The sequence below is a fragment of the Primulina huaijiensis genome, chromosome 8 (assembly GCF_012295235.1).
Source record: "Primulina huaijiensis isolate GDHJ02 chromosome 8, ASM1229523v2, whole genome shotgun sequence".
Taxonomy (NCBI): Eukaryota; Viridiplantae; Streptophyta; class Magnoliopsida; order Lamiales; family Gesneriaceae; genus Primulina; species Primulina huaijiensis.
The window spans coordinates 19,372,827-19,393,331 of NC_133313.1; the positions used below are offsets into that span (position 1 = coordinate 19,372,827).

General features: G+C 35.3%; 3 protein-coding genes across 8 annotated transcripts; 1 reads left to right on the forward strand and 2 right to left on the reverse strand.

Annotated features, from left to right (window-relative positions):
- Positions 1–238: 238 nt before the first annotated feature.
- Positions 239–10,028, forward strand: LOC140982768 (homeobox-DDT domain protein RLT3-like). The gene is made up of 16 exons (XM_073449460.1): positions 239–625; positions 1,594–1,649; positions 1,739–2,041; positions 2,196–2,252; positions 2,355–2,571; positions 2,731–2,831; positions 4,155–4,241; positions 4,359–4,490; positions 4,779–4,919; positions 5,519–5,641; positions 5,762–6,217; positions 6,635–7,045; positions 7,146–7,757; positions 8,536–8,640; positions 8,731–8,957; positions 9,987–10,028. Exons 1-15 carry the CDS (start codon positions 370–372, stop codon positions 8,947–8,949), a joined length of 3,276 nt encoding a protein of 1,091 aa, XP_073305561.1. The 5' UTR covers positions 239–369; the 3' UTR covers positions 8,950–8,957; positions 9,987–10,028.
- Positions 10,029–10,737: 709 nt separating this feature from the next.
- On the reverse strand, positions 10,738–13,566 carry LOC140983110 (protein DETOXIFICATION 21-like). Of its 3 annotated transcripts, none has more exons than XM_073450025.1 (9): positions 13,400–13,566; positions 12,958–13,247; positions 12,335–12,876; positions 12,106–12,192; positions 11,954–12,010; positions 11,631–11,869; positions 11,418–11,536; positions 11,207–11,293; positions 10,738–11,097 (listed from the first exon to the last, which is right to left on the reverse strand). In XM_073450025.1, exons 2-9 carry the CDS (start codon positions 13,216–13,218, stop codon positions 11,020–11,022), a joined length of 1,470 nt encoding a protein of 489 aa, XP_073306126.1. In that variant the 5' UTR covers positions 13,219–13,247; positions 13,400–13,566; the 3' UTR covers positions 10,738–11,019. The 3 variants fall into 3 exon arrangements, with proteins under 3 accessions (XP_073306126.1, XP_073306125.1, XP_073306124.1); XM_073450024.1 differs by having other exon boundaries at positions 12,958–13,244; positions 13,389–13,566; XM_073450023.1 differs by having other exon boundaries at positions 13,389–13,566.
- Positions 13,567–15,231: 1,665 nt separating this feature from the next.
- LOC140982199 (GRF1-interacting factor 1-like) lies at positions 15,232–18,846 on the reverse strand. 4 transcript variants are annotated; one of them, XM_073448620.1, is made up of 5 exons: positions 18,720–18,846; positions 18,430–18,540; positions 17,291–17,367; positions 15,931–16,015; positions 15,232–15,843 (listed from the first exon to the last, which is right to left on the reverse strand). In XM_073448620.1, exons 2-5 carry the CDS (start codon positions 18,493–18,495, stop codon positions 15,436–15,438), a joined length of 636 nt encoding a protein of 211 aa, XP_073304721.1. In that variant the 5' UTR covers positions 18,496–18,540; positions 18,720–18,846; the 3' UTR covers positions 15,232–15,435. The 4 variants fall into 4 exon arrangements, with proteins under 4 accessions (XP_073304721.1, XP_073304722.1, XP_073304723.1 ...); XM_073448621.1 differs by having other exon boundaries at positions 18,430–18,504; positions 18,591–18,819; XM_073448622.1 differs by having other exon boundaries at positions 18,430–18,501; positions 18,591–18,818.
- Between the last annotated feature and the right edge of the window lie 1,659 nt (positions 18,847–20,505).

Genomic DNA, 20,505 nt, shown 5'->3' on the forward strand with positions numbered 1-20,505 from the left:
TTGAAAAATCCTCAAACACGTCCAATTTCGAATTTTTCTTGGAAATTTGTAATCCCTAATAATAAGGGTGAGACGGGACACACACCCACAATGCCTTGGGTTACTTTAGTTTATATAATTTATATTTAAATTGAAATGGTTAAATATTGGATCATGCGTGAACCGGCCGAATAGAACCGGAGATATTTTAAATATGAGAAAAAATGGAAATATGAAATCATATTTTTAGAGCAAGAAACCCAAAACCCTACGAGTTAAAACCCCAGTCATCCATTCGTCACTCTTACACTGAGCTTTTTCTTATCTTTCTGCTAATCCATTTCTCCGATGGTCGATTGAGCTGAGGAGCTGGGATTTCAATAATTGAACATGGTTAATAAGAGGCCAATTCGGAAGGATTCTACTGAATGTGGAAATGGATTCAATTGTGATGGAAATGATTCTAAGAAGAGAAAAAGCGGGAAGCATGATCGGCAGCAGATTTTCATGACTGAAAATGATTATAGGACGCGACTTCAGGAGATTTTGTACAGTCCGGAGCATATTTTGATGAAAATTTTCAGGAAGGATGGTCCGACGCTGGGTGGTCAGTTTGATTCCCTTCCTTCGAATGCTTTTCTCCGCGGTAAGAGATTCATGAGCATCTGTATTCTTTTGTTTTTTCGTTTAATCTTTGTGACGGGTGTGAATCTGAGTTTTGGAGGTGCTTAAAAGTCCCATTTCTGATGCTGTTTGTAGTCGATGATGGTATTTTGTAGTTCATAGCGTAAAATGATTAGTGGACTGATTAGAAAACAATGAATTACGAAATCCAATTATTGTCTTACTGTGAATTGAAAATGGTCTCGAGGAAGTAACGTACTAACTTATCAATTGGCTGTAAAACGCATTGTTATTTTCTGCTGAGCTGACTTCGTGTTACATGAATGATTGTTTTCAAAAAAAATATATTTTTATTTCATTTTATGATAAAATGCTGCTGAATCTTTGTTGATAAAAAAAAACGTATGGTTTTGAATGTTTAATACCTTTTCCTCTTGTCTAGATTCCCGACTCCTAAAGAGGTTGTTCATGTTAAGGTATATGAGTGGCTTTGGATGAGTCAAGTTTTGACTCCTTTTTTGACTTTTGGCATGCCATCTATGATCTACCCGTTAGGAGTTTGAACCGCATAGATTGTCACCAGCTATGTTTTATTTGTGAATTGAACCACCAGCTATGTTTTATTTGTGAATTGAACCCAACTAGTGTTTCTTTGGAAGGAGCCATTCTATTTTAATTTATAAATTTTGTTATTTACACGAGCTAGTCACAAAAATGAGACTGTAGATAGTGGAGCTGGATTAGGAATATCACGTGGAAGAAAAAATGAGCTGGCATTCTCATGGAGGATGGAGCTGCATGTCGGTATCTGAGTTCATCTGAGAGCATGGTCCTAAGTGAGAAGCAGAATGATATTTTTTCTAATTAGTTCAATCTCTGAAATCGCATCAACTGTTCTCCACATCTGTGCCATGCTGCTCTCTTTTGCAAAATTACAAATTTATGAAATGCGTCAAAATCATTCTCTTGATTATATTCTCTGATGGCCAGATTGCCGAAAGCCTCATCATGAAGAGAATGGGCGTTCAACCCATAGAAAAAGAAAGGTATGAAATACAATTTTTAACAGGGAATTTTAGGAAATGATCACAGTTTTTGACCTATATTCATTCAACATTTTTTTTTATGCTGTTAGGTTTCAATGCATTCCACTTTAGGCTACCAAGTTGGTTGTGAGAACAGTTCACTTGGGCAGAGGCATGGTGCTGGAAAGGGTCCAATGTCTGTGAAGGGTGCTCCAATTAAGAAACATGGCATGGGCAAAGGTTTCATGTCCAAAAGCAATGCTCCTGGGAAGAAACATGGCAAAGGGAAAAGTTTAATGACCGGTTGGCGAGTGACAAATCCCGATGCCACAGATTTTCCACATGGTGTTAATTTCAGCGAGAGCACCATTCAAAAAAAGGAAAAAAGATTGCAGCGACAACAGACTATTGTGGTTTGCTCATTATTCAACCTTTTTACAGTTTTCCTGTGATGATTATGCATTTTTTCTTGTGCTGTGAAGATAGTTGATTGAATTTGTATTTATCTAAATATTTGAATTTTATATCACTTGAAAACCCAATAAAAGTCAATTATTCTGTGTGTAGAGAAAATTAGCAAACAAAGAACAGGCTAGGAGGAAAACTTCCATGAGAAGTCGAAAGGTAAAATATGCTCTAGCTTTTGCATTTATCTTACTAGGAAATTCACCCATTTTTGGCTGCTCAGTGATCAATAGTTTCAGACTTACCATTCTATAACGCCAGGTGGAATGCCAGAAAGTCCAAAAACAGAAACAACCTCGTAAAGAAAAATGTGAGCTTGCTCTTGAAGATGTGAAATGTCTAGAAAGTATCGAACATTTTGCAGTCCTACTTGATGATGAAGAACTGGAGCTTCAAGAATTGCAGGCAGGACCAAATCCTTTACCCTGTTCTGCACACTTCCCTACCAATGGATCACATGGTTGCTCACTTTGCAAAGGTTATTCTTACCAATCTTTTTACTGTTTACAATATTTGTCAATATTTTACTTACATAAACTGAATAAAACATTGCCTTGCTGCAGTAAATACATTTCTGGTTAGACTGTATTTGATATGCCTGTTGGTTCATCCTTATAATAAGTTAGTACTTTTATAGATTTGCTTGCCAAGTTTCCTCCAAGTTCTGTGACAATGAAGCCACCCTTGTTTATACAACCATGGGCGTCCTCGCCAGAGCTTATGAGTAAACTTTTTAAGGTACCTGCAGTAGTTTATTCTATTATGATTTCATGTTGCAGTTGACTATGGGTGCAAATTGTGAAGTTTCGCTCAATTTTTATCTATGTTAAATAAATTCTCTCTTTCTTGACAAGACACTAATAAAATATATTAATTCTTAGACATTTCATTATCTTGGAAATTATGACCCACCTTGACACGTAACATGTGTAAATATATTTTGCATATTATATTATCTGCAGGGCAGTAAGTATTGCACCTTACGGCATCCTCATTTATCTGTTCATATTACATATCATTGTGGTGAATGGTAATTTGAGGGTTAAAGAGCCGTGCTTCTAGTTCTAGCTTGGAAGGGAGCTTATTTTCTCTTCAAAGGGAAGTAGTTACCAGAACTTTAAGAAACAGGAGATTGCTGTGCTTTCCTATTTTTTCTTGTTGCTGAATCTTCAATATTCAGAGAATTTTCTCTATGATTCACTGAGCTGTCAAGCCTTGAAGAAAGTTAGACAGCATAGCCCAGTGATTGCTAATAGAAACTTGAGTTTGTAGAAAATAGAAATCTTCGGATAAGATGTACAATAATTAGCAGAGGGTTATAGCATCATCTTAAACCACATGCCTAGTTACTATCAGCATATTATATATGTATTATGCAGTGTTCTAAAACTCGGACTAGGCGGCCGTCCGACAGCACCGAAAAGTTGCTAAGCGGCAGGGGCGCCTAAGCGGGCCTAGGCATTTATAGTTTTTTTGAGAATTTTTTTTGGGCTTTTAATTTTTGAAATCCTAATTAAACCAGAACATTACATGAGAAAAAATTATATGTTTCTGTTTTTAATTTTTTGGGATTGAAAGCCAAATTAAAACCACGATTTGTTGGCTTGCGCTTGCCATAACATACCAGTCTCATCTTCGTTGTCAGCTTACTTCTGCGCACATAAGAAAATCGAGCCATACCCTAAAGACTTGCATTGTTTATTATCCTGACCCGCCTTAAGCTGAAGAAGCATAAGGAATGAACCAGACGTTAATTGGATTTTAACAAAGTTTGGGCTGAAATTTATTCTAAGAACCACTACAAGTCTATTGATAACGTGGAGTCCGCACTGTTCTGGCACCCGACTAGCGCCTAACGAATTTTAGAACTTTGGTATTATGTATAACAATGGATGCTGATAATTTAAACAAAGTAAGTCTGCCGATTATTTTTCTGTTTGTGATCACCTTCCTGCTTTATCTACTCTCTCACATTGATGTAAAAATTATTTTCTTGATATTTCCACAAATAAGACTTTGCACACCAGTTCTTACGAATTTTTTTCTGATTTTTATTTGAAGGTTTTCCAGTTTCTTTGTACGTATGCTTGCACAATCAGTGTGTATTCATTCACATTAGAGGAGTTTGCACATGCCTTTCATGATAAGGTAATTTGATGTCACTGCAATATTCTGTTTATTAGTATTTAACGTGGTATATTTAAGTCCATAGGTCTCTCAATTTAATTTTCCTGGTTTTCATTGTACTCTCCTTCTGGTTTTCAGGATTCCTTGTTACTTGGGCAAGTACATTTGGCCCTTCTGAAGCTACTTTTGAAAGATGCTGATAAGGAGCTCGGTAGAGGATTTCTTTCTCATGCCAGCAAAAATGGCAAGTTTTTGCGTTTACTTCATTCGGTGAGTTGGGCTATGTTTAAGCATAGCAAACCCCTTGTGATGTTTGTGCTGATTCAGTTCTACAAAATGTGTTTTCGAATAATTTGCTTGTTATACTTATGCATCCTACTTGAAGAAGTGGCTGTCGGCTGAATTGATTCTGCTCTATTAGATTAACAACCAAAAGCATAATTGGATCAATGTTGTACGGATTAAATGTTGGGTGATTACTACTGTCAAAACTAGTTAATTAATCTGACATGATTGTAGTGTCGCAATATTAACCTTATGTCCTTCACTTTTTGTCAGCTCGAACGTCGCACATCTGTTCTAGAGTTGTGGCAGAATTCATTAAACCTCCTTACATGGACAGAAATACTTCGTCAAGTATTGGTTACTGCTGGTTTTGGTCCGAAGCTCAGCATGGAACCTAAGGAAGTTAGCAACAAGGTTTTACTTATACCCTGGCATGATCAGACCTAATTTATGATAATGAATTGCCACATTATTCTTTCTCCTATGCACACCACACACACACACACACGTGTGTACGTACTCTATATATAACACTTGAGCCATAATAAACAAAATAGTATAGTTTAGGATCCTCAAAAGAGTGTGTGTGTGTGTGTGTAACATACGCTATATATAATACTCGAGCCATAATAAACAAAATAGTATAGCTGATGATCCTCAAAATACCACTCTTTCTTTTTTAGTCTCCCTATTTCTTCTTTTTGCATTATAAATTAAATGTTTAAAAAATCTAAAAAACTTGTTGAAAGTCAGAAAAATTCAAATTTTATTTTTAATTTTTCAATTTAAGTTCAATATTTTTTAACTAGAGTGCTTATGTAAAAAAATTGGTTGGACATGCACGCAACACGTCCATGCGGGACTAGTATATATACCTTTCTTGCAATTTGGACATGGAGCATCGTAACTTGTCGACATTTACTTTGTTTTGTAAGAGACCACATATCTTATGAACCTTTATCTGCTTGAATGCATTTTGTTTTATCTTAATCTTACTTGTTTTTGCTCTGTAGGAAGTTGACCTAATGGAAAAGTACTCCTTAAGTCGTGGTACATTGAAGGGAGAACTATTCTATATTTTGTTGAACCGAGGAAACAGTGGGATGAAAGTCTCAGAATTGGCACAATGTTCATCTGTAAGTTTGTATATAACCATGATATAAGCAAGCATTAATTTTCCTGTTGGATAGAGTGAAAAATATCAGCATAATTAGGTATTTTGGCTCTTAAGTGCGATTATTTGTCTTTCTTTGCAGATTGTTGAGTTGAGATTTGGGGATACATCAAATGACCTGGAAAACTTAATCACCTTAGCTCTGTCGGGTGACGTCACTTTGTTTGAAAAGATTTCCTTGTCTGGATATCGTTTACGGATCAATGCTGCTGCAAAAGAATGTGAAGACTGCCCATCTGGTTCTGAAGACTTTGGGAGTGTAGACGATATTTCTGAAGTCAGTATTGTACAAGACGATGAGAATGATTCTGAGCATGGGTCTAGGGATTCCAGTCCATTTGAACCCAGGGAAAGTGTTTATAAAAATCAATCTGAAATGTTGATAATGCACAATGAAATTGATGAGAGCTATACAGGAGAAGTGTGGCTGTTAGGACTCATGGAGGGTGAATATTCAGATTTAAACATTGATGAGAGGCTTAGTGCCTTGTCCGCATTGATTGATCTACTTAGTGGTGGATCCACTGTCAGAATGGAGGTAATCCCTCAGATTGTTTCACACTTCTTTTTTAATAAAGTTTATGCCTGTCCTTATCGGTCAGTCACTCCTCAGAGTTTGATATATTGTATTTTATTGTTGCCTTTACTTTGCTATTGCAGCTGTTAAATGACTATCCCTTCAAACGTGTAACTATATGATTATTTGCACAAAATCCTCAGGCACTCTAATCATAACATGGCCTGACTTTTTAGGATGCAATGGATAGAAAGTTATTTTGTCTTATTAATTGATAAGTAAAATATGCTTGTTTTTGTTTATCTTTGTCTGTGCTTAAATGATGGAAGCCTTTAAGAGATCAAACAACATTTTACCAAATATCGCAACACAATCAGAGGGAAAACAGTTTTATCGAAGAAACTTGTACGAAAAACGCACTTTCCCCTTTTCCTGCAGGATCCTTTCACAACAATTGCGGAATGTTCTCAAAATATCAATATTTACGGTTCTGGAGCAAAAATAAAGAGATCGACCACGAAGCAGTGTAATTTGCTTGCGCTATCAGGAAGTTGTGGGCAAACACTCTGTAACCTTGGTGTTGGTACATCAGAGAATCCTATTGATTCTTTGGTTACCATGTCAAATATCAGTGATGAAGAAAAGTACGAAAACATGAAAATGATTGCGGAGGAATTCGAAGTAGATGGCTATATACATCCTATGCAGTCTATCTTTCTCGGTTCTGATCGTAGGTACAATAGATACTGGCTGTTCTTGGGGCCTTGTGATGAATCAGATCCTGGACACAGGAGGATTTACTTTGAATCTTCTGAAGATGGCCACTGGGAGGTGATTGATACGCGAGAGGTGAACTTTGTTGCTTTCTGTCCTTAAATAAATTAAAACACTAATATTTTTCATGATTGGGTTCGATTTACTTCTCTGCTTGTTTGTCATCTGATTTCAGGCTTTGTGCACTTTGATGTTGACTTTGAACCGTAGAGGTGCCAGGGAGGCCCAGCTTCTGGCATCTTTGGAGAAACGAGAAGCATTTCTTTTCCGAGCAATGTCTAGTACACACAGTGATGTTGAAAACGGGAAGCTTGTCCCTTCTGATCAATCTGAAATTAATACTTGCAGGGAATCTAGTACCTCACCGGTGTCTGACGTAGACAACCATTTAAACTTGAATGAAATCTCAAATAATCTTCCTTCTTCTACTGGTGCTCTAATTGAAGATGCGGTGAAAGGAGGACAGACTGAGATATCAGGTCCTTCATTAGCTTTCGATGTATATCTGTGGAAGTCATTTTACTATAAACTCAAAACCGTTAAAAATATGAAGAAGGCATATCTTGATTCACTCAGAAGATGTGATCAATGCCATGACTTATACTGGCGAGAGGAAAAGCATTGTAGAATTTGCCATACCACATTTGAGCTTGATTTTGATCTAGAAGAGAGATATGCAATTCATTACGCACTATGTCAAGTCAAAAGTGATGCTAGTAAATGCCGACGACCAAGAGTTCTATCTTCCCAATTGCAGGCACTCAAAGCTGCAATCCATGCGATCGAGGTGGGCATTTGTAAAGCTAAATTTTTTGTTTTTTATTAAGGATGCACATGAGTGAAACACAATCAATGATATTATACTTATTTCTATTGGCATGAGCCTGCTTGTTGGACACACCTCAACAGTTTGTGGATTACCTGCAACTTAATTTCATCATGTATATTTGAGATTTGAAAACCGTTAGTTTTATGAGCAGATTCTGTAGATTCATCATTTTGTACATATCTCTGTGTTCAAGGTGACGGAAACCAATTTGGGCTTACACACTGCTCAATGACTCGAGTGTATACCCAAGATGTTTTCTAAGGATGTAATCAACCCGACTGTTTAATATGAAGATCCATTGTAAAAAATTCGACGCATCTATTTCTCAATTTCTGTCTTGCTCTGCTTGTTAACTTGTTTGAAGTAGTTCATAAATTCTTTCATTATTTGTGGGCACGTGCATTTAATGGAAGGTTGTGTAGGTTAAACTTAGTAATTTCCCATAACAAGGGACTTCCTTTTGTAGCACACAGTGCTTCTGATGGGTAATTATGACATACCTTGTTCAGGGAAGACACTGAGACCTGGCCATAGACTGCTTAGATTATACTGATCATTCTAGCAGGTTAAGCAGTTTATCTTGCTTTTGGAGCAACATATCCTTGTTTTATTTGTAGGTTTAGTTGGAAGCAAATATTAGTTTCTTGCAGCTTGAATTTGTCTTAATATGAGATTAGCAATGCAAATGGTTGGGCAAAATTTTATGCATACTTTAAGCAAATGAATGACTTTGCAGTCAGTTGTACCTGAAGATGCCTTTTTTGGCTCTTGGAAGAGATCTGCTCACAATCTTTGGGCCAATAGGTTGCGACGAGCCTCGAGTTTAGCAGAATTTTTACAGGTGGGGATGCATCTGATACTTTCTTCCCTAATAGATATTTGCTTTCAGAATGCTATAATTATAAAATTCTTCCGCTTTACAATGTTTCAGGTTCTTGCTGATTTTGTTACTGCCATCAAAGAAGATTGGTTTTATCAAAATGATAATTCTTCTGGTTCCTATTGCATCCAAGACTACATATTTTCAGACTTTTCAACCGTGCCACATACCTATTCTGCAGTTGCATTATGGATAGTGAAATTGGATTTATTGGTCGCCTCTCATATGGAGAGCTGTAAATATCAAAATAAATCTAAAAGCTGCAGGTAGACTTGAAGGTACACATTCTCACCATTCCGGGTTTTGCTGTTATGATGCTTTTGTTTTGCATTGTATCTCAATAATTCTAGGGTTCTAGTGTTAATTCAACATTCCTTTGATTGAAGAACACATACTTGCACTATATTCTGTTGTCAATTCTTGTCTTTCTTTTCCATACGTACTCGCCCGCTCATTCCAAGCATGGGTTGTTGAATGGCGTGAGAGGACATTCTAGTGTTATTTGAGTTGGTGGTTACTGACCGATGCTATTTGAGATTATCCTTATTCTTCTTGGTTATGTTAACCAAGGTTTTATTTCTGATGAATACAACTTAATGGGCAATCAATTTATTCTCCATTTTGGCATTCTTTCTTTGGGAAATGGCCTTTCACACTCTCCATCTTAATTTCAATTATTGTCCCGTAACGAATTGCTTTAGGATGATCCTTCTTCTATGAAGTACTCATAATAGAGTATCTCTTGCTCTCACATATCCCATATGTCCTTGGACCGATTTATTTTAGTTCTTTATCATTTTTCTGCCTACCAGTTCCTCCTTTAGTCTGTCCTTAAATAACAAGTTATTATTTCGATAATTCTGACAAGATGTGGGAACATTTAAATGCCATGGTAGGAAAATACACTTCATTTACTTTTAGTTTGTATTATTGTATATATAATGATTTAAAAATCTACAACACCAATGGTTGCTCTTTTCATTTTGTGCTCAACTACTATATAAAATATTCAATTCTCAAAATGGATTTAAGACTTTTGGTGGGATTCATTTGAAATGTTTAGATGTCTATTATCTGGTGTATTTTAAAACGTGATTCCACTTCTGGAACTACTTGGTTTGACAAAAATATTCTCGAAATCGCTTCAAGTAAAATTCACCTCAAGCTTGTTTATTGAATTTCTACTTATTTTCATATCTCTGAGATCATGGTACCTCTATCGACAGCATGTGGTTTCTTGTGTTTGTGCATCAGTAATGGATATAAATAATTCAAATTCTTTGTTTCATTGTCTTGTGTACATGCAGTGCACGGAGGATCTTTGACATCAGGTACTTTATTAACTAATAGACTTTCCGTGCTGGCCGTGAAGAGAACACTCAAATATGGAAGTGAATCGCCCTTATGACTGACGTTTCGGCTTCTCTGTGAGCGTCATATTTCCAAATTCATTATCGCCAAGATCGAGGAGTTTCAATAGATGCAGCATTGATACGATGTTTAGGTCCGAGACTTGTGTCTTGCCCCTATTTAATTTTGTTAGCTCTGTAACATGTACAGCATCGGTGTGGACTCCTGTTGCCCTTAGCTCACATATTGTGAAGAGGTGTGTAAGGGGGATCTCACTTCCCTAAAGATCAAACTAAAAATTTTGTGGTGCGCTTTTTTCTTGATGGTATTCAAACATTAAAAAAATAAACAGCCCATGATTTGAATAAGAAATGTATCATCCCATTTTCTTCGTCTTTGCTTAATGTAGTTTATGAGTAAAAAGTATCATACAAAGCATGTGCGAGTGTAGGTATGTAAGTAGGGTAAAAAAACTGAAACAGGGCTTGTATTAAATTTAACAAGACTCCCAAGGATGATTTTTTTCTTAATTATGAAACTTTTGCTTCATCTGTTATCTTTTCAGTTGAGCTTTGCCCGTTTTTTAAATTTCATAAAATTATAAACTAAGACATGTAATTTTCTTATTATTTTAGATGAAATTAATGAAGTTGTTTGGATATTTTATGGAAATAAAAAAACATCATGATATTTAAATTGCACATCTGTGTTTCAAGTTTATAGTTTTCCAATATTATCAAATCGACAAATAGATTTTTCCTGAAAAGAAAAAAAGGACCAACAGATTTTAGTGTACTACACGAAATAGCGGACTCATTCTCTAGCATGAACTTATGTGTGATCTATGTTCACCAGTCATTTTACCAATTAAGCAAATGACGCATTGATTTAACAGATAAACATGGAACATAAATTAACAGTGATAACTCGGACATTTCTAGTAAGATGCCTCTGCTAAGATATTGATTAATCAAATGTGATCTTCCTCCTTCATGCATCTTCTGATCCATTGTTTTTAGGCTCAATATCCACAAACCACTTGTTAACTCGTGTTTTAGCTATAATTACCTACCAAATAAGAAGAAAAAATGTTGAGAAGGAAAGAATCTAATGAAACACTAAAGAAATCGAGATTTCAAAAAAAATTTTGAATCAACCAATAATAATAAACAAGTACCTGTGCATCCCAATCAGTTTTGCAAGTAATTATAACGAGTATGATAGTTTGGACAAGTGTGCCGGTCAACATTCCAATCCAAACACCCTGTAAAACAAGAAAACTTTTATCACTTAAAATATATCTTGTATTGAATGACAAAATACTTTAATTTCCGATTAAATATTGCCCATAAAAACCAAGTATATATTATGAACTGAGTGTAACTAACCTCAACTTGTAATTTGATGACATAACCAAGAACAACTCCAAGAGGGATTCCAATCAAGTAATAGGATCCCAAATTAACGTATACTACAGTGCTCTGCCATCCGGCGCCAATCGCAACCCCTGTGAATGTTGCATTTATTTATTTTTTTTGTTCGAAAAATGAGACGATGAATGATGTATTATATATAGATAAGGTCGTCACAAGTAAGTTTACCAGAAAGAACGGGCTGAACGCTGTTGGTGAGCATGGAGAATGCAAGAAGAGGGGACAAGCGAGCCACTTCCGATGCTACTTCATGATTATCGGTGAATATGTAAGCTAGATGTCCTCGCAAGAAGAAGAAAACTATAGACAGAACGAGACCGATCAAAAATGATGTGAGGACTATCACTGCAATCGAGAACTTTGCTGCTTTAGAGTCTCCCCTTCCGAGCTCATTCGCGATACGAACACTACAAGTAAAGAATAGAAGTAGGGAAAGTGAAATCAATTTCCACGAGGTATTATAGAGCAGATACAAAAACAAATCATGGTACCTTGCTGCACCCAAGAAACCAAAAGATATCATCATCTCCCACCCATTGATATTGAGACTGCAAGAAGTAACATATAGCAAGTTCTAGAGTTTCTAGTCTGACTGGAAATATGTATATATATAAATACAGAATCAGGGAAAAGCTAGTTCTACCAGATTGATAGCGCGTCAATTTCAACCTCCGCATTTTTCAAGTTTCCTGTCAAGAGAATCAGTATGGAATTGTACCAGACTTCAAGACTGCCTCCAATAAACGAAACAGATAGTTAAGAACTGTGGATTAAGGGCCTAGAATAAACTGAATATATAAAAACCATCTGCATGAGAATCGTGGATTAATGCTGCAAATCTGACTAAAACTGGCCGAGAAGAAAAAACTAACCAGACCATGGCACCAGCTGACAAAGAAAGCTTGACCACAGGCCAAAGATCTTTGAAAGCTAAGATCGAAAAACCTCTCCACGTTTCTTTACATCCTCCGCACATTATAAATATAAGTTGGCCAATATTGGGGATCCAGTATGCCAAAATAGTGGATACGGCGGCACCAGCGATTCCGAGCTTGTATTCGACTGTCAAAAGCCATGACAGAAAAACATGGATGCATAAAGAAAAAGCAGCCAAATAAGAGATAATCATGTTCTTGCTCTGTGATTGTAGGAAGATTTGACAGCTAAACGACGAGATGTAAGAATATATCACGGGGATGAACCAAACAGAAATAGTTCCCGCCATGTTCGCAATACTTTCGTCCTGTCCTAAAGCATTAAAAATCGGGCCAGCGAAAATGAAAACCGGTAGCATCAAAGTCGATGTTAAGAGTAAAACAACCCATGATCTTTGAAGATATATCCCAAGCATGTGATACTGTCTCGCACCATAAGCTTGCCCACATATAGTTTCCAATCCGCTAGCAGCACCCAACTGCATATATATCAAACAAAATAGTATAAAGTTACCGCTATTTTTCCTGTTTCTTATAGAAACTCACAGAGGATCATATACCAGTAATCCATTAGTAAATTTGACTAAGACGGTGATAATCAAAGCAAAGGCAGCAAGCTCGGTAGCACCGATGTGTCCAATAAACGCCTGGCTGATGACGTTCACGCCAAACGTCGAGAAACGAGAGAATATAGCCGGGCCAGCCACGATCCACATTTTTTTGCTTTCATTCCATAGCTTATGCTTAAGATTCTCTTCCTCGTTCCCATGGATTTTCACTTCGGCTTTCTTTAACAATGTTTCGTGAATGTCATTTTCCATTGGCACGCCTCCTGCTCGTTTTTCTTCTGCTGCACACGACAGGAAGATGTGATTGTCGATATATCTACGTTCCTAATTATGTCCTACGTAACACTAATAATATACATATATATACATATATCTCTGTGTGTGTGAAAAAATGAAACGTGACAACAAATACCAAAATTTACTGTAAACCAACTAGAATATAGAGTCGTTGCATCACGTGGAGCTCTCGTGCTGTGCTATGCACAATTGAGATCAATTCTCTAAATCAACAGTTAGTTCTCGGCTCGCATAGTACACTTCGACCCCGAGAATCCCAGATCATTGAACAGATATAAATTTCTTCCTAATGTCTAAACTGATCCAAATATTTTTTTCCGAATTCTAATTAGTTCCAATCAATAAAATACTCTTTATACATCTTTATCATTAGTTATACACTACAGAAGAAAGCGTAGAACATGTGGGGCTAGATATTAATAAACAATATATAATCCTTCCAATCGGGAAAAAAACAAAAGAAAACAAACAAAAAAGAAACTTCATTTTATATCATTATTCTTCCCGAAAATATATTAAGCTTAACATCAACTATGTTCTTTTATAAATAAAAAAAAAAAAAAAAAAAAAAAAGAAGAAGTGTATGCAGTATAAAAAAAAACCCATTGATATCGTTAAAAAAATTCTTAAAGCATTGTCGAAAAGAGACAACAAAAAAGAAGACGAAAATCTTATTTGAAAGAATTGACTTACTTTCACGCAGAGGACGTCATTTTTTGTTCGTAATAATTTGGATTATTGATAGCTCTAACCACTTATTCGATTCTTGTTTCCAATTATTAATTGACATAATAGAACGCGACACAATTTGTCTGTTGACAAAGTACACTGCTAAAATATTGCTTTGAATCAGGAAATAAATGTGGGCAATTCATTATTTGTACTAGCTTTAAACGTTCGAATTCCATGAGTATATATATGGGCGTTCATACATCTAAAACAGAAAAAATCGAAAATCTAAACTGAAAAAATCGAACATTGAATCGAACCGAAAATCGAATTTTATAATTCGGTTATAAATGTTAAAACCGAAATTTATTTAGTTCGATTTCGGATTATATATGTCAAAACTGAACCGATCGAAAAACCGAAATTTCATTAAATTAATAATTTTATTTTTATTATATATATTTTGAGATGATATCAGCGAATGAATTATGAATTATTTTGAATAATATTTAGTTAATTGTTCTTTATTTAGTTTATTTAACTTTATATTTAAATGTTTTACTAAAAAATCGTGTAAAAATATAACATATTATATTTTACAATATATTTATCTTATTAATTTAAATAATTATACCAAAACAATATATTTATCTTATTAATTTAAATAATTGTATCAAAACCGAAATAACCGACCAAAATAACCGAACCATTTCAATAAAAAAACCGAACCGACCAATGAACATCCCAAAGTATATATTTAAAATATTGTTTTACTATTGAATAATATATAATTAAATAGATTTTAATTATATAAAAAGGTAAATATTTATAACAATATTTAACATTAAACTTGGTACACTTCATTTCAAGGTTAAAGCTGTGAAATTTTCATCGTAAACGAAAAAAATTCACATTTTCAAACTCTCCACAGTCAAGAATAATAACTGGAAGACAATAGATTTTTCACCAAGCAGCCCTTTTTAATATTATGATATTTCTGCAATTTTCAAATAACCTTTCATACATACACTGTCAATTTGTCGTGGAAGGTTTTTAGCTGATTCATGCATATACATAATGCGTGCATCAACAAAAACATATTTCACTCTATCTTGATCATAAAAATACATACATTTTAAACATTATATAGCACGATTAAAGAAAAACAAAACAAAAGAAATCATGTGGTCTGTGAATTGTGATACTGTTTTTGTATCCATAAACTGGAAAGGAGGATTCAAGGATGAAGCAGATGGCTCCGAACTTTAAAAATTGGAGGCATAAACATCGTGCACTTGATACTTAAAACTATGAATTTACACCACATTACATCACCAAAAGTACTCGAGAGAATTCAAAGTTTGACACCAAAATAGAATTCTTCTACTATAGAAGATTACAAGTCCATAAGCAAACACCAATCCAAGTTTCAATGACACAAGGATATATATTACCAAGACCTAATAACACATTCTAAAGTTCATTCGTCAACGTTTTCTTACCTTAATTTCCATCATCAGAACTTTTCAAGTAAATGGTATCACCCCCATCTCCTCCGCGCCCTTCGGCTGACAAATGGCTCCCAATTTCTTGCTTGCTACCAACGGCGAGAGCACGTCCAGTGGCTAGCAGGTTATCACTACCACTGCCACGGCTGAAATCCGGAAACCCTCCACCAAGGCTGCCAAGGCCAACAGTGGTATGGGGCTCACCTTGGAGCATAAGACCGCTGCTTCCTGCAGAGCTCATACCGAGTTGGCTGTGCAAGGCCTGCTGTTGAAGGGTGGGATACTGCTGTTGCCCATAAAGTAACGAGGAGCGTGCAGCCATGAGAGATTGTGGCGTCATTTGTTGAGCTTGCTGCTGCTGCAGGTAATGTGCACTAGGCTGCATGATCCCACCAGCAGAATACTGCAACACCCGAGTTATGATGCAACTATTTAATACAAACTGTAAATGACATTAATTCGATCAGGGACGGGAAACCTAGTCATGCACCTGAGAGTGCATGGTTGGTTGTTGAGGTTGTGAATCCGCTATGGCAGCGAGATACATCAAGTTCCTCTGCAGCCGGGCTTGGTTCCTACAAGATTTGAAAAATACGCAATCAAGCAAATATTCAACCATAATACTTCTCAAAATATCACGACTCTCAGACTACCCACAAAAGGAGAACTCGTTATTTTAAGTATTTTAACACCGGTAGAGGCAGCATTCAGTAGAGAAGCAATGGGCCTGGTGCCAATTTCAGCGGTTAAGGAACACTTGCCACAGCCAAAGCAAGCGGCCGGATCCATGTGCTAAAAGCAGATACACTCCAAAGCGTTAAAATTTTGGCAAATTTTCCAAATGGAAAACGTAAGTAAATAAATTTTGTATTTCTCAAGCATCCTTTCCAAACAAAAAAGCGAACAATGCTAGTCAAGTTGAACTTTCAAGTGTGGTAATCTGCTTCATATGTCAACTACATTCCTACGGCTACTTATATTATACATTTTGGATTTGAAACAAAATGATGTGCCTATAGTTGGTTTACATAAATAGGTAAAAAAAACCTGGTGTAGTACAGAACGGATTTCGATCATATATTGCCGAGGGAACATTCTGCGGTTATTCAGCAACCACCAAACATTTTTAACAATAGAAATCAACATGAATAGGGCCACGGACTTAAGTAAGAAAGAATGCCGCGAAAATGCAAACTGGAAAGCCATGCACGTCCTAAAAAATTATAAACTTTTTCTTAAGACAAAGTAAAATTGTAGCATGCCTATTGAAACACTTGTTTTCAAAACCATGCCAGTACTTAAGCTGACTGCAAAGGCGAAGACTTGTTAACCAGAAGTTCAAACTTCAAATTTCTTTAAAAATTAACCATGATTTTACAGAATCACTTCAAAATTTTCTTTTTTTCAACCTTCAGTGTGATCAAGCAGGAGGGAGAGGGAGGTTTATCTGATAAAAAGCCTGCACAATATTTTGTTTTTTATGGATAAATGTTGTCAATACAAGTGTTCAAAATTGGGATATATAGTAAAAAATAATTATCAATGTGGAACCATAGAACTAAATACAATGAACTCAGGTTTACAAAAAACATAATTGCACACATCTGAAGCTTCTTGCAAACGTCCACTATCATGTTAAAATCTTCATCTTAACCCAAGAAAATATTAATTTATCTTGATGTTTCTTCAAAGGATCTTACACACAGTATCCAAATAATCCCAGATCCCATCGTCACAAAATAAGAGAACCGAGAGGTCACCATATACTAAATATTCTAGTAAATCATGCAATTAAAGTAAAAATGATACAAAATTACCAAGACAAAAGAAACGAGTACTCCTTCACTTACTCTGCACACTCACTCAACTTTCCAGAATTTTGGCTCTCGACAATTTTTAGAATCAGTGATTTGTTTTCATCCAGATACTGCATAACATTAAAAAAAATAGCTTTCTTCAGAAAAACGAAGTTAAAATACATGCTCAACTAACACTTGCATGCAAGTAGAATGGCAAAATAGACACAGCAAAAAACAAATGTGAGGAAAGGGTTCATAATAATTTGATACCGTGTGTGTGTGTGTGTGTGTGTTTGGGGGAAGGAAAGAACACATGAGATAACAAATAAGCACATCATAAACTATGTAAAAAAATCCTCCCAAGGACATGTGGAATAAATTAATACTGCGGTCAGTAAATTACTTTGGCAATACTTATAATAATACTCCATAATCGAGAAATGGTTATGTTCCCCAGAAGCATAATGGTTAGAAATGGGGAAAACTCACCTAGAATACCAAAAGCACAAAATGTAAAATCCCACAGAAGAACACCACATGGTTAAAAATAGAATATGTACATAAAATCACTGCGTAGGGTTTGTTAAAGGAATATCAAGAACAAAGCAAAAGGACAAAAAATGAACAAAAAGAATTCCTCACAACTCTCTCCCAACCACCAAATCGAAACCCAAAAATTGCATCCAAAGATACCATCTTTCTAGCAAGATTTATTAATAAACCCTATTAAAAGCACGCACAAAGTTTTAAGGGTCAAAGAGCAAACCCTATAGGTACACAGTTGATGCTAATAAAGAAAAAGGGAAAAATAAAATCCCAGAATGAAAATGGTACACATAACCCCCCAAGAACTTTAGGATGAAGTGATTTATGTCAACAATATCATACCCAAAAAAAGATGACAATTTTCAGGCTAGCGAAACAGTACAAGCAATCAAACACCCATCCCTATCAGAAATCACACACAAGGATGATAGCTGGCCATCTGGTATTGACTCATGAAGAAACATCAGACCCCATGAACCAAGAAAAGATACCCATTCATCAAAAAATTTCTGCTACCAAAGTTAGTCAGAAATACCAAACAAATCAGATTTTCTGCAGAAATGCCAAAACTGAACAGAAAACACAGAGAAAGAGCAAAGAAAAAACGGAGGGGAGCTAGGAAGAATGGAATGCAAAAAGAAAACCTGTTGAATATGATCAGTAGTGACGTTGCTGGGGTAATAGGCTGCCATCATGGGATGCATCTGCATCAGGTGCTGCTGCAATACCCTCTCTCTTTATACTCACCCCCACCGCTAAAATAACACCAAATAAATAAATAATATAAATAAATAAAGAACAGTACCCGTCACACACTGTAAATTTTATATCCTTCTGCAAAGTTTGACCAGGAAAAATAAGCGTCAACGAGAAAGAAGCGCTAAAGAAAAGAGACAGCCCCTCTTGTTTTTGGGTTTATTATCCGTTTTCTTACCAAAAACTCCACTTGAAGTTGAATAGTGACATGGTTTCAAGTAACAAGGGGAAGACTGTTGTGCAATCCGTCACTGTACAAAACACTGTTTGAAATTATCATCGGTGCGTGTGTGAAACGTGTGGAGAGTGGACTGCTTGGCTAATTGCGCAGATAATTGCATTGTAGTACGTGAAAAATAAGGACAAAAGATGAAAAAAGAAACGCTCTTTAGAGAGTGTGAGGGTGAAAAGAATCTGCAAAAGAAAGAGACAGCGGGTGCACAGGTAAAATATTTATTATATAAGTAATCAGCAAGAAAAAAGAGGTTTTACTTTGGGGTTTGGTCTGCTGCCGTGGATTGGTCACGTGACGAGGTGATGTACTAAACACCCAAATATGGTTAATCTAACTAAATTAAAATTAAATATTTTTTCCCTTTCAAAAAATAAATATTATTTCTATTTAGGAAAATTTTATATTAGCAATTCAATTAGAGATAATCACAAACTTAATTAGTTTTTTTTTTCCCCATTTTGATTGATATAGCTTGTGCTTAGTTTTATAAATGAAAAATACATATTTCCAACATATAAAAGTTTAATATTTAACAATTTGACGAAAAAAATAAAGTGATATAAAAAAAACCATGCAACTAGAACAACAAAAGGAATTATTCTTTTTAGCCATGGCCGTAAGTCTGGATTTATTTTATTCACAAAATTTCTATAAAGCTATATTACGTGTCAATTTTGTGAGACGAATCTCCAAATTAATTTTACTCATTTAAAAAATATTATTTTCATTTTAAATATAAATCGGGCAAACAACTAGAGTGTGGACAAAACGTTAGAGTTGGACAAGCAGCGTAAGAAGTCGCGAACCTCGAGCCGAAAGAAACTCGAGCCGGAAGAAACATACAGAGTTGGAGAGGCTCAACTTGAATCAACTAGAGTTGACGCGGTTAATGTTGTTAATTGGGCAGCCCGAGTAACTGAAGGCGATTATATATTTACATGAACGTACATAGATCAATTTGATCAAATCACATAATTCTTGTGTCTATTTACATTTGTGTTTGTGATCGTTGTTGTTCTTGAATTCAAATTGAGTTCTATAATAAATTGCTTCAGTTTTCTCAAATGGTTTTTGATTTTCCATATAAACTTGGATAAAGACTTCATCGAATCTTCAACAAACAATCTTTCATCTTATATATCATTCTCTGACCTTTAAAGTATATAAAAAAAATTAGATAATTTTTTTTCTTTTTGGGCATTAGCAACTCAAAATACTTTTTACTTTCTTGTAAACTATTTTAATGAAACTACATTGTTACAAAAAACTATTTTCTCAGAAAAGAATACAACACAAACCCAAACATAATAATTATTTTTTCCTATGTTGTATCTATTTTGGATATCATAATTATATCTTATTATATCTTCTAAGAGATTGTATACGAGTTTTCCGAAACATTTATAATCATATCATTTTATTTGAATTATTTTACTAAATAAACCTTTTTACATGTGTTGATTGTTTTTTTTTTTAATGATTGTTTTCGATACAACGGGGGTCACATTTTTTTTTTTTTTTAAAAAAATGTCATTTATCAAGTGTTATCATTATAATCCTGGGAAATGAAATTATAAATGATATTTAGAGGATGAAACACAATAAAAAGATTAGCATATGATATGGCCGTTCGAACAAGAGAATGAGCCATCATATTTGCTTGTTTTCTAACATGTTGAATCTTGAATGAAGTGTGTGCGTCGAGAATTTGATAGCATCACAATGCATG

Coding starts and splice junctions, on each gene's coding strand:
- LOC140982199 (XM_073448620.1), bottom strand. CDS start 18,495: ATGCAGATGCATCCCATGATGGCAGCCTATTACCCCAGCAACGTCACT. Junction 16,016..17,290: donor AAGTTGAGTGAGTGTGCAGA/GTAAGTGAAGGA, acceptor CAAATCTTGTAG/GAACCAAGCCCGGCTGCAGA. Junction 15,844..15,930: donor AACCAACCATGCACTCTCAG/GTGCATGACTAG, acceptor CGGGTGTTGCAG/TATTCTGCTGGTGGGATCAT.
- LOC140983110 (XM_073450025.1), bottom strand. CDS start 13,218: ATGGAAAATGACATTCACGAAACATTGTTAAAGAAAGCCGAAGTGAAA. Junction 11,870..11,953: donor GGTTTCTTGGGTGCAGCAAG/GTACCATGATTT, acceptor CTTTACTTGTAG/TGTTCGTATCGCGAATGAGC. Junction 11,098..11,206: donor AAACTGATTGGGATGCACAG/GTACTTGTTTAT, acceptor CTTATTTGGTAG/GTAATTATAGCTAAAACACG.
- LOC140982768 (XM_073449460.1), top strand. CDS start 370: ATGGTTAATAAGAGGCCAATTCGGAAGGATTCTACTGAATGTGGAAAT. Junction 4,920..5,518: donor CTAAGGAAGTTAGCAACAAG/GTTTTACTTATA, acceptor TTTGCTCTGTAG/GAAGTTGACCTAATGGAAAA. Junction 5,642..5,761: donor AATTGGCACAATGTTCATCT/GTAAGTTTGTAT, acceptor CTTTCTTTGCAG/ATTGTTGAGTTGAGATTTGG.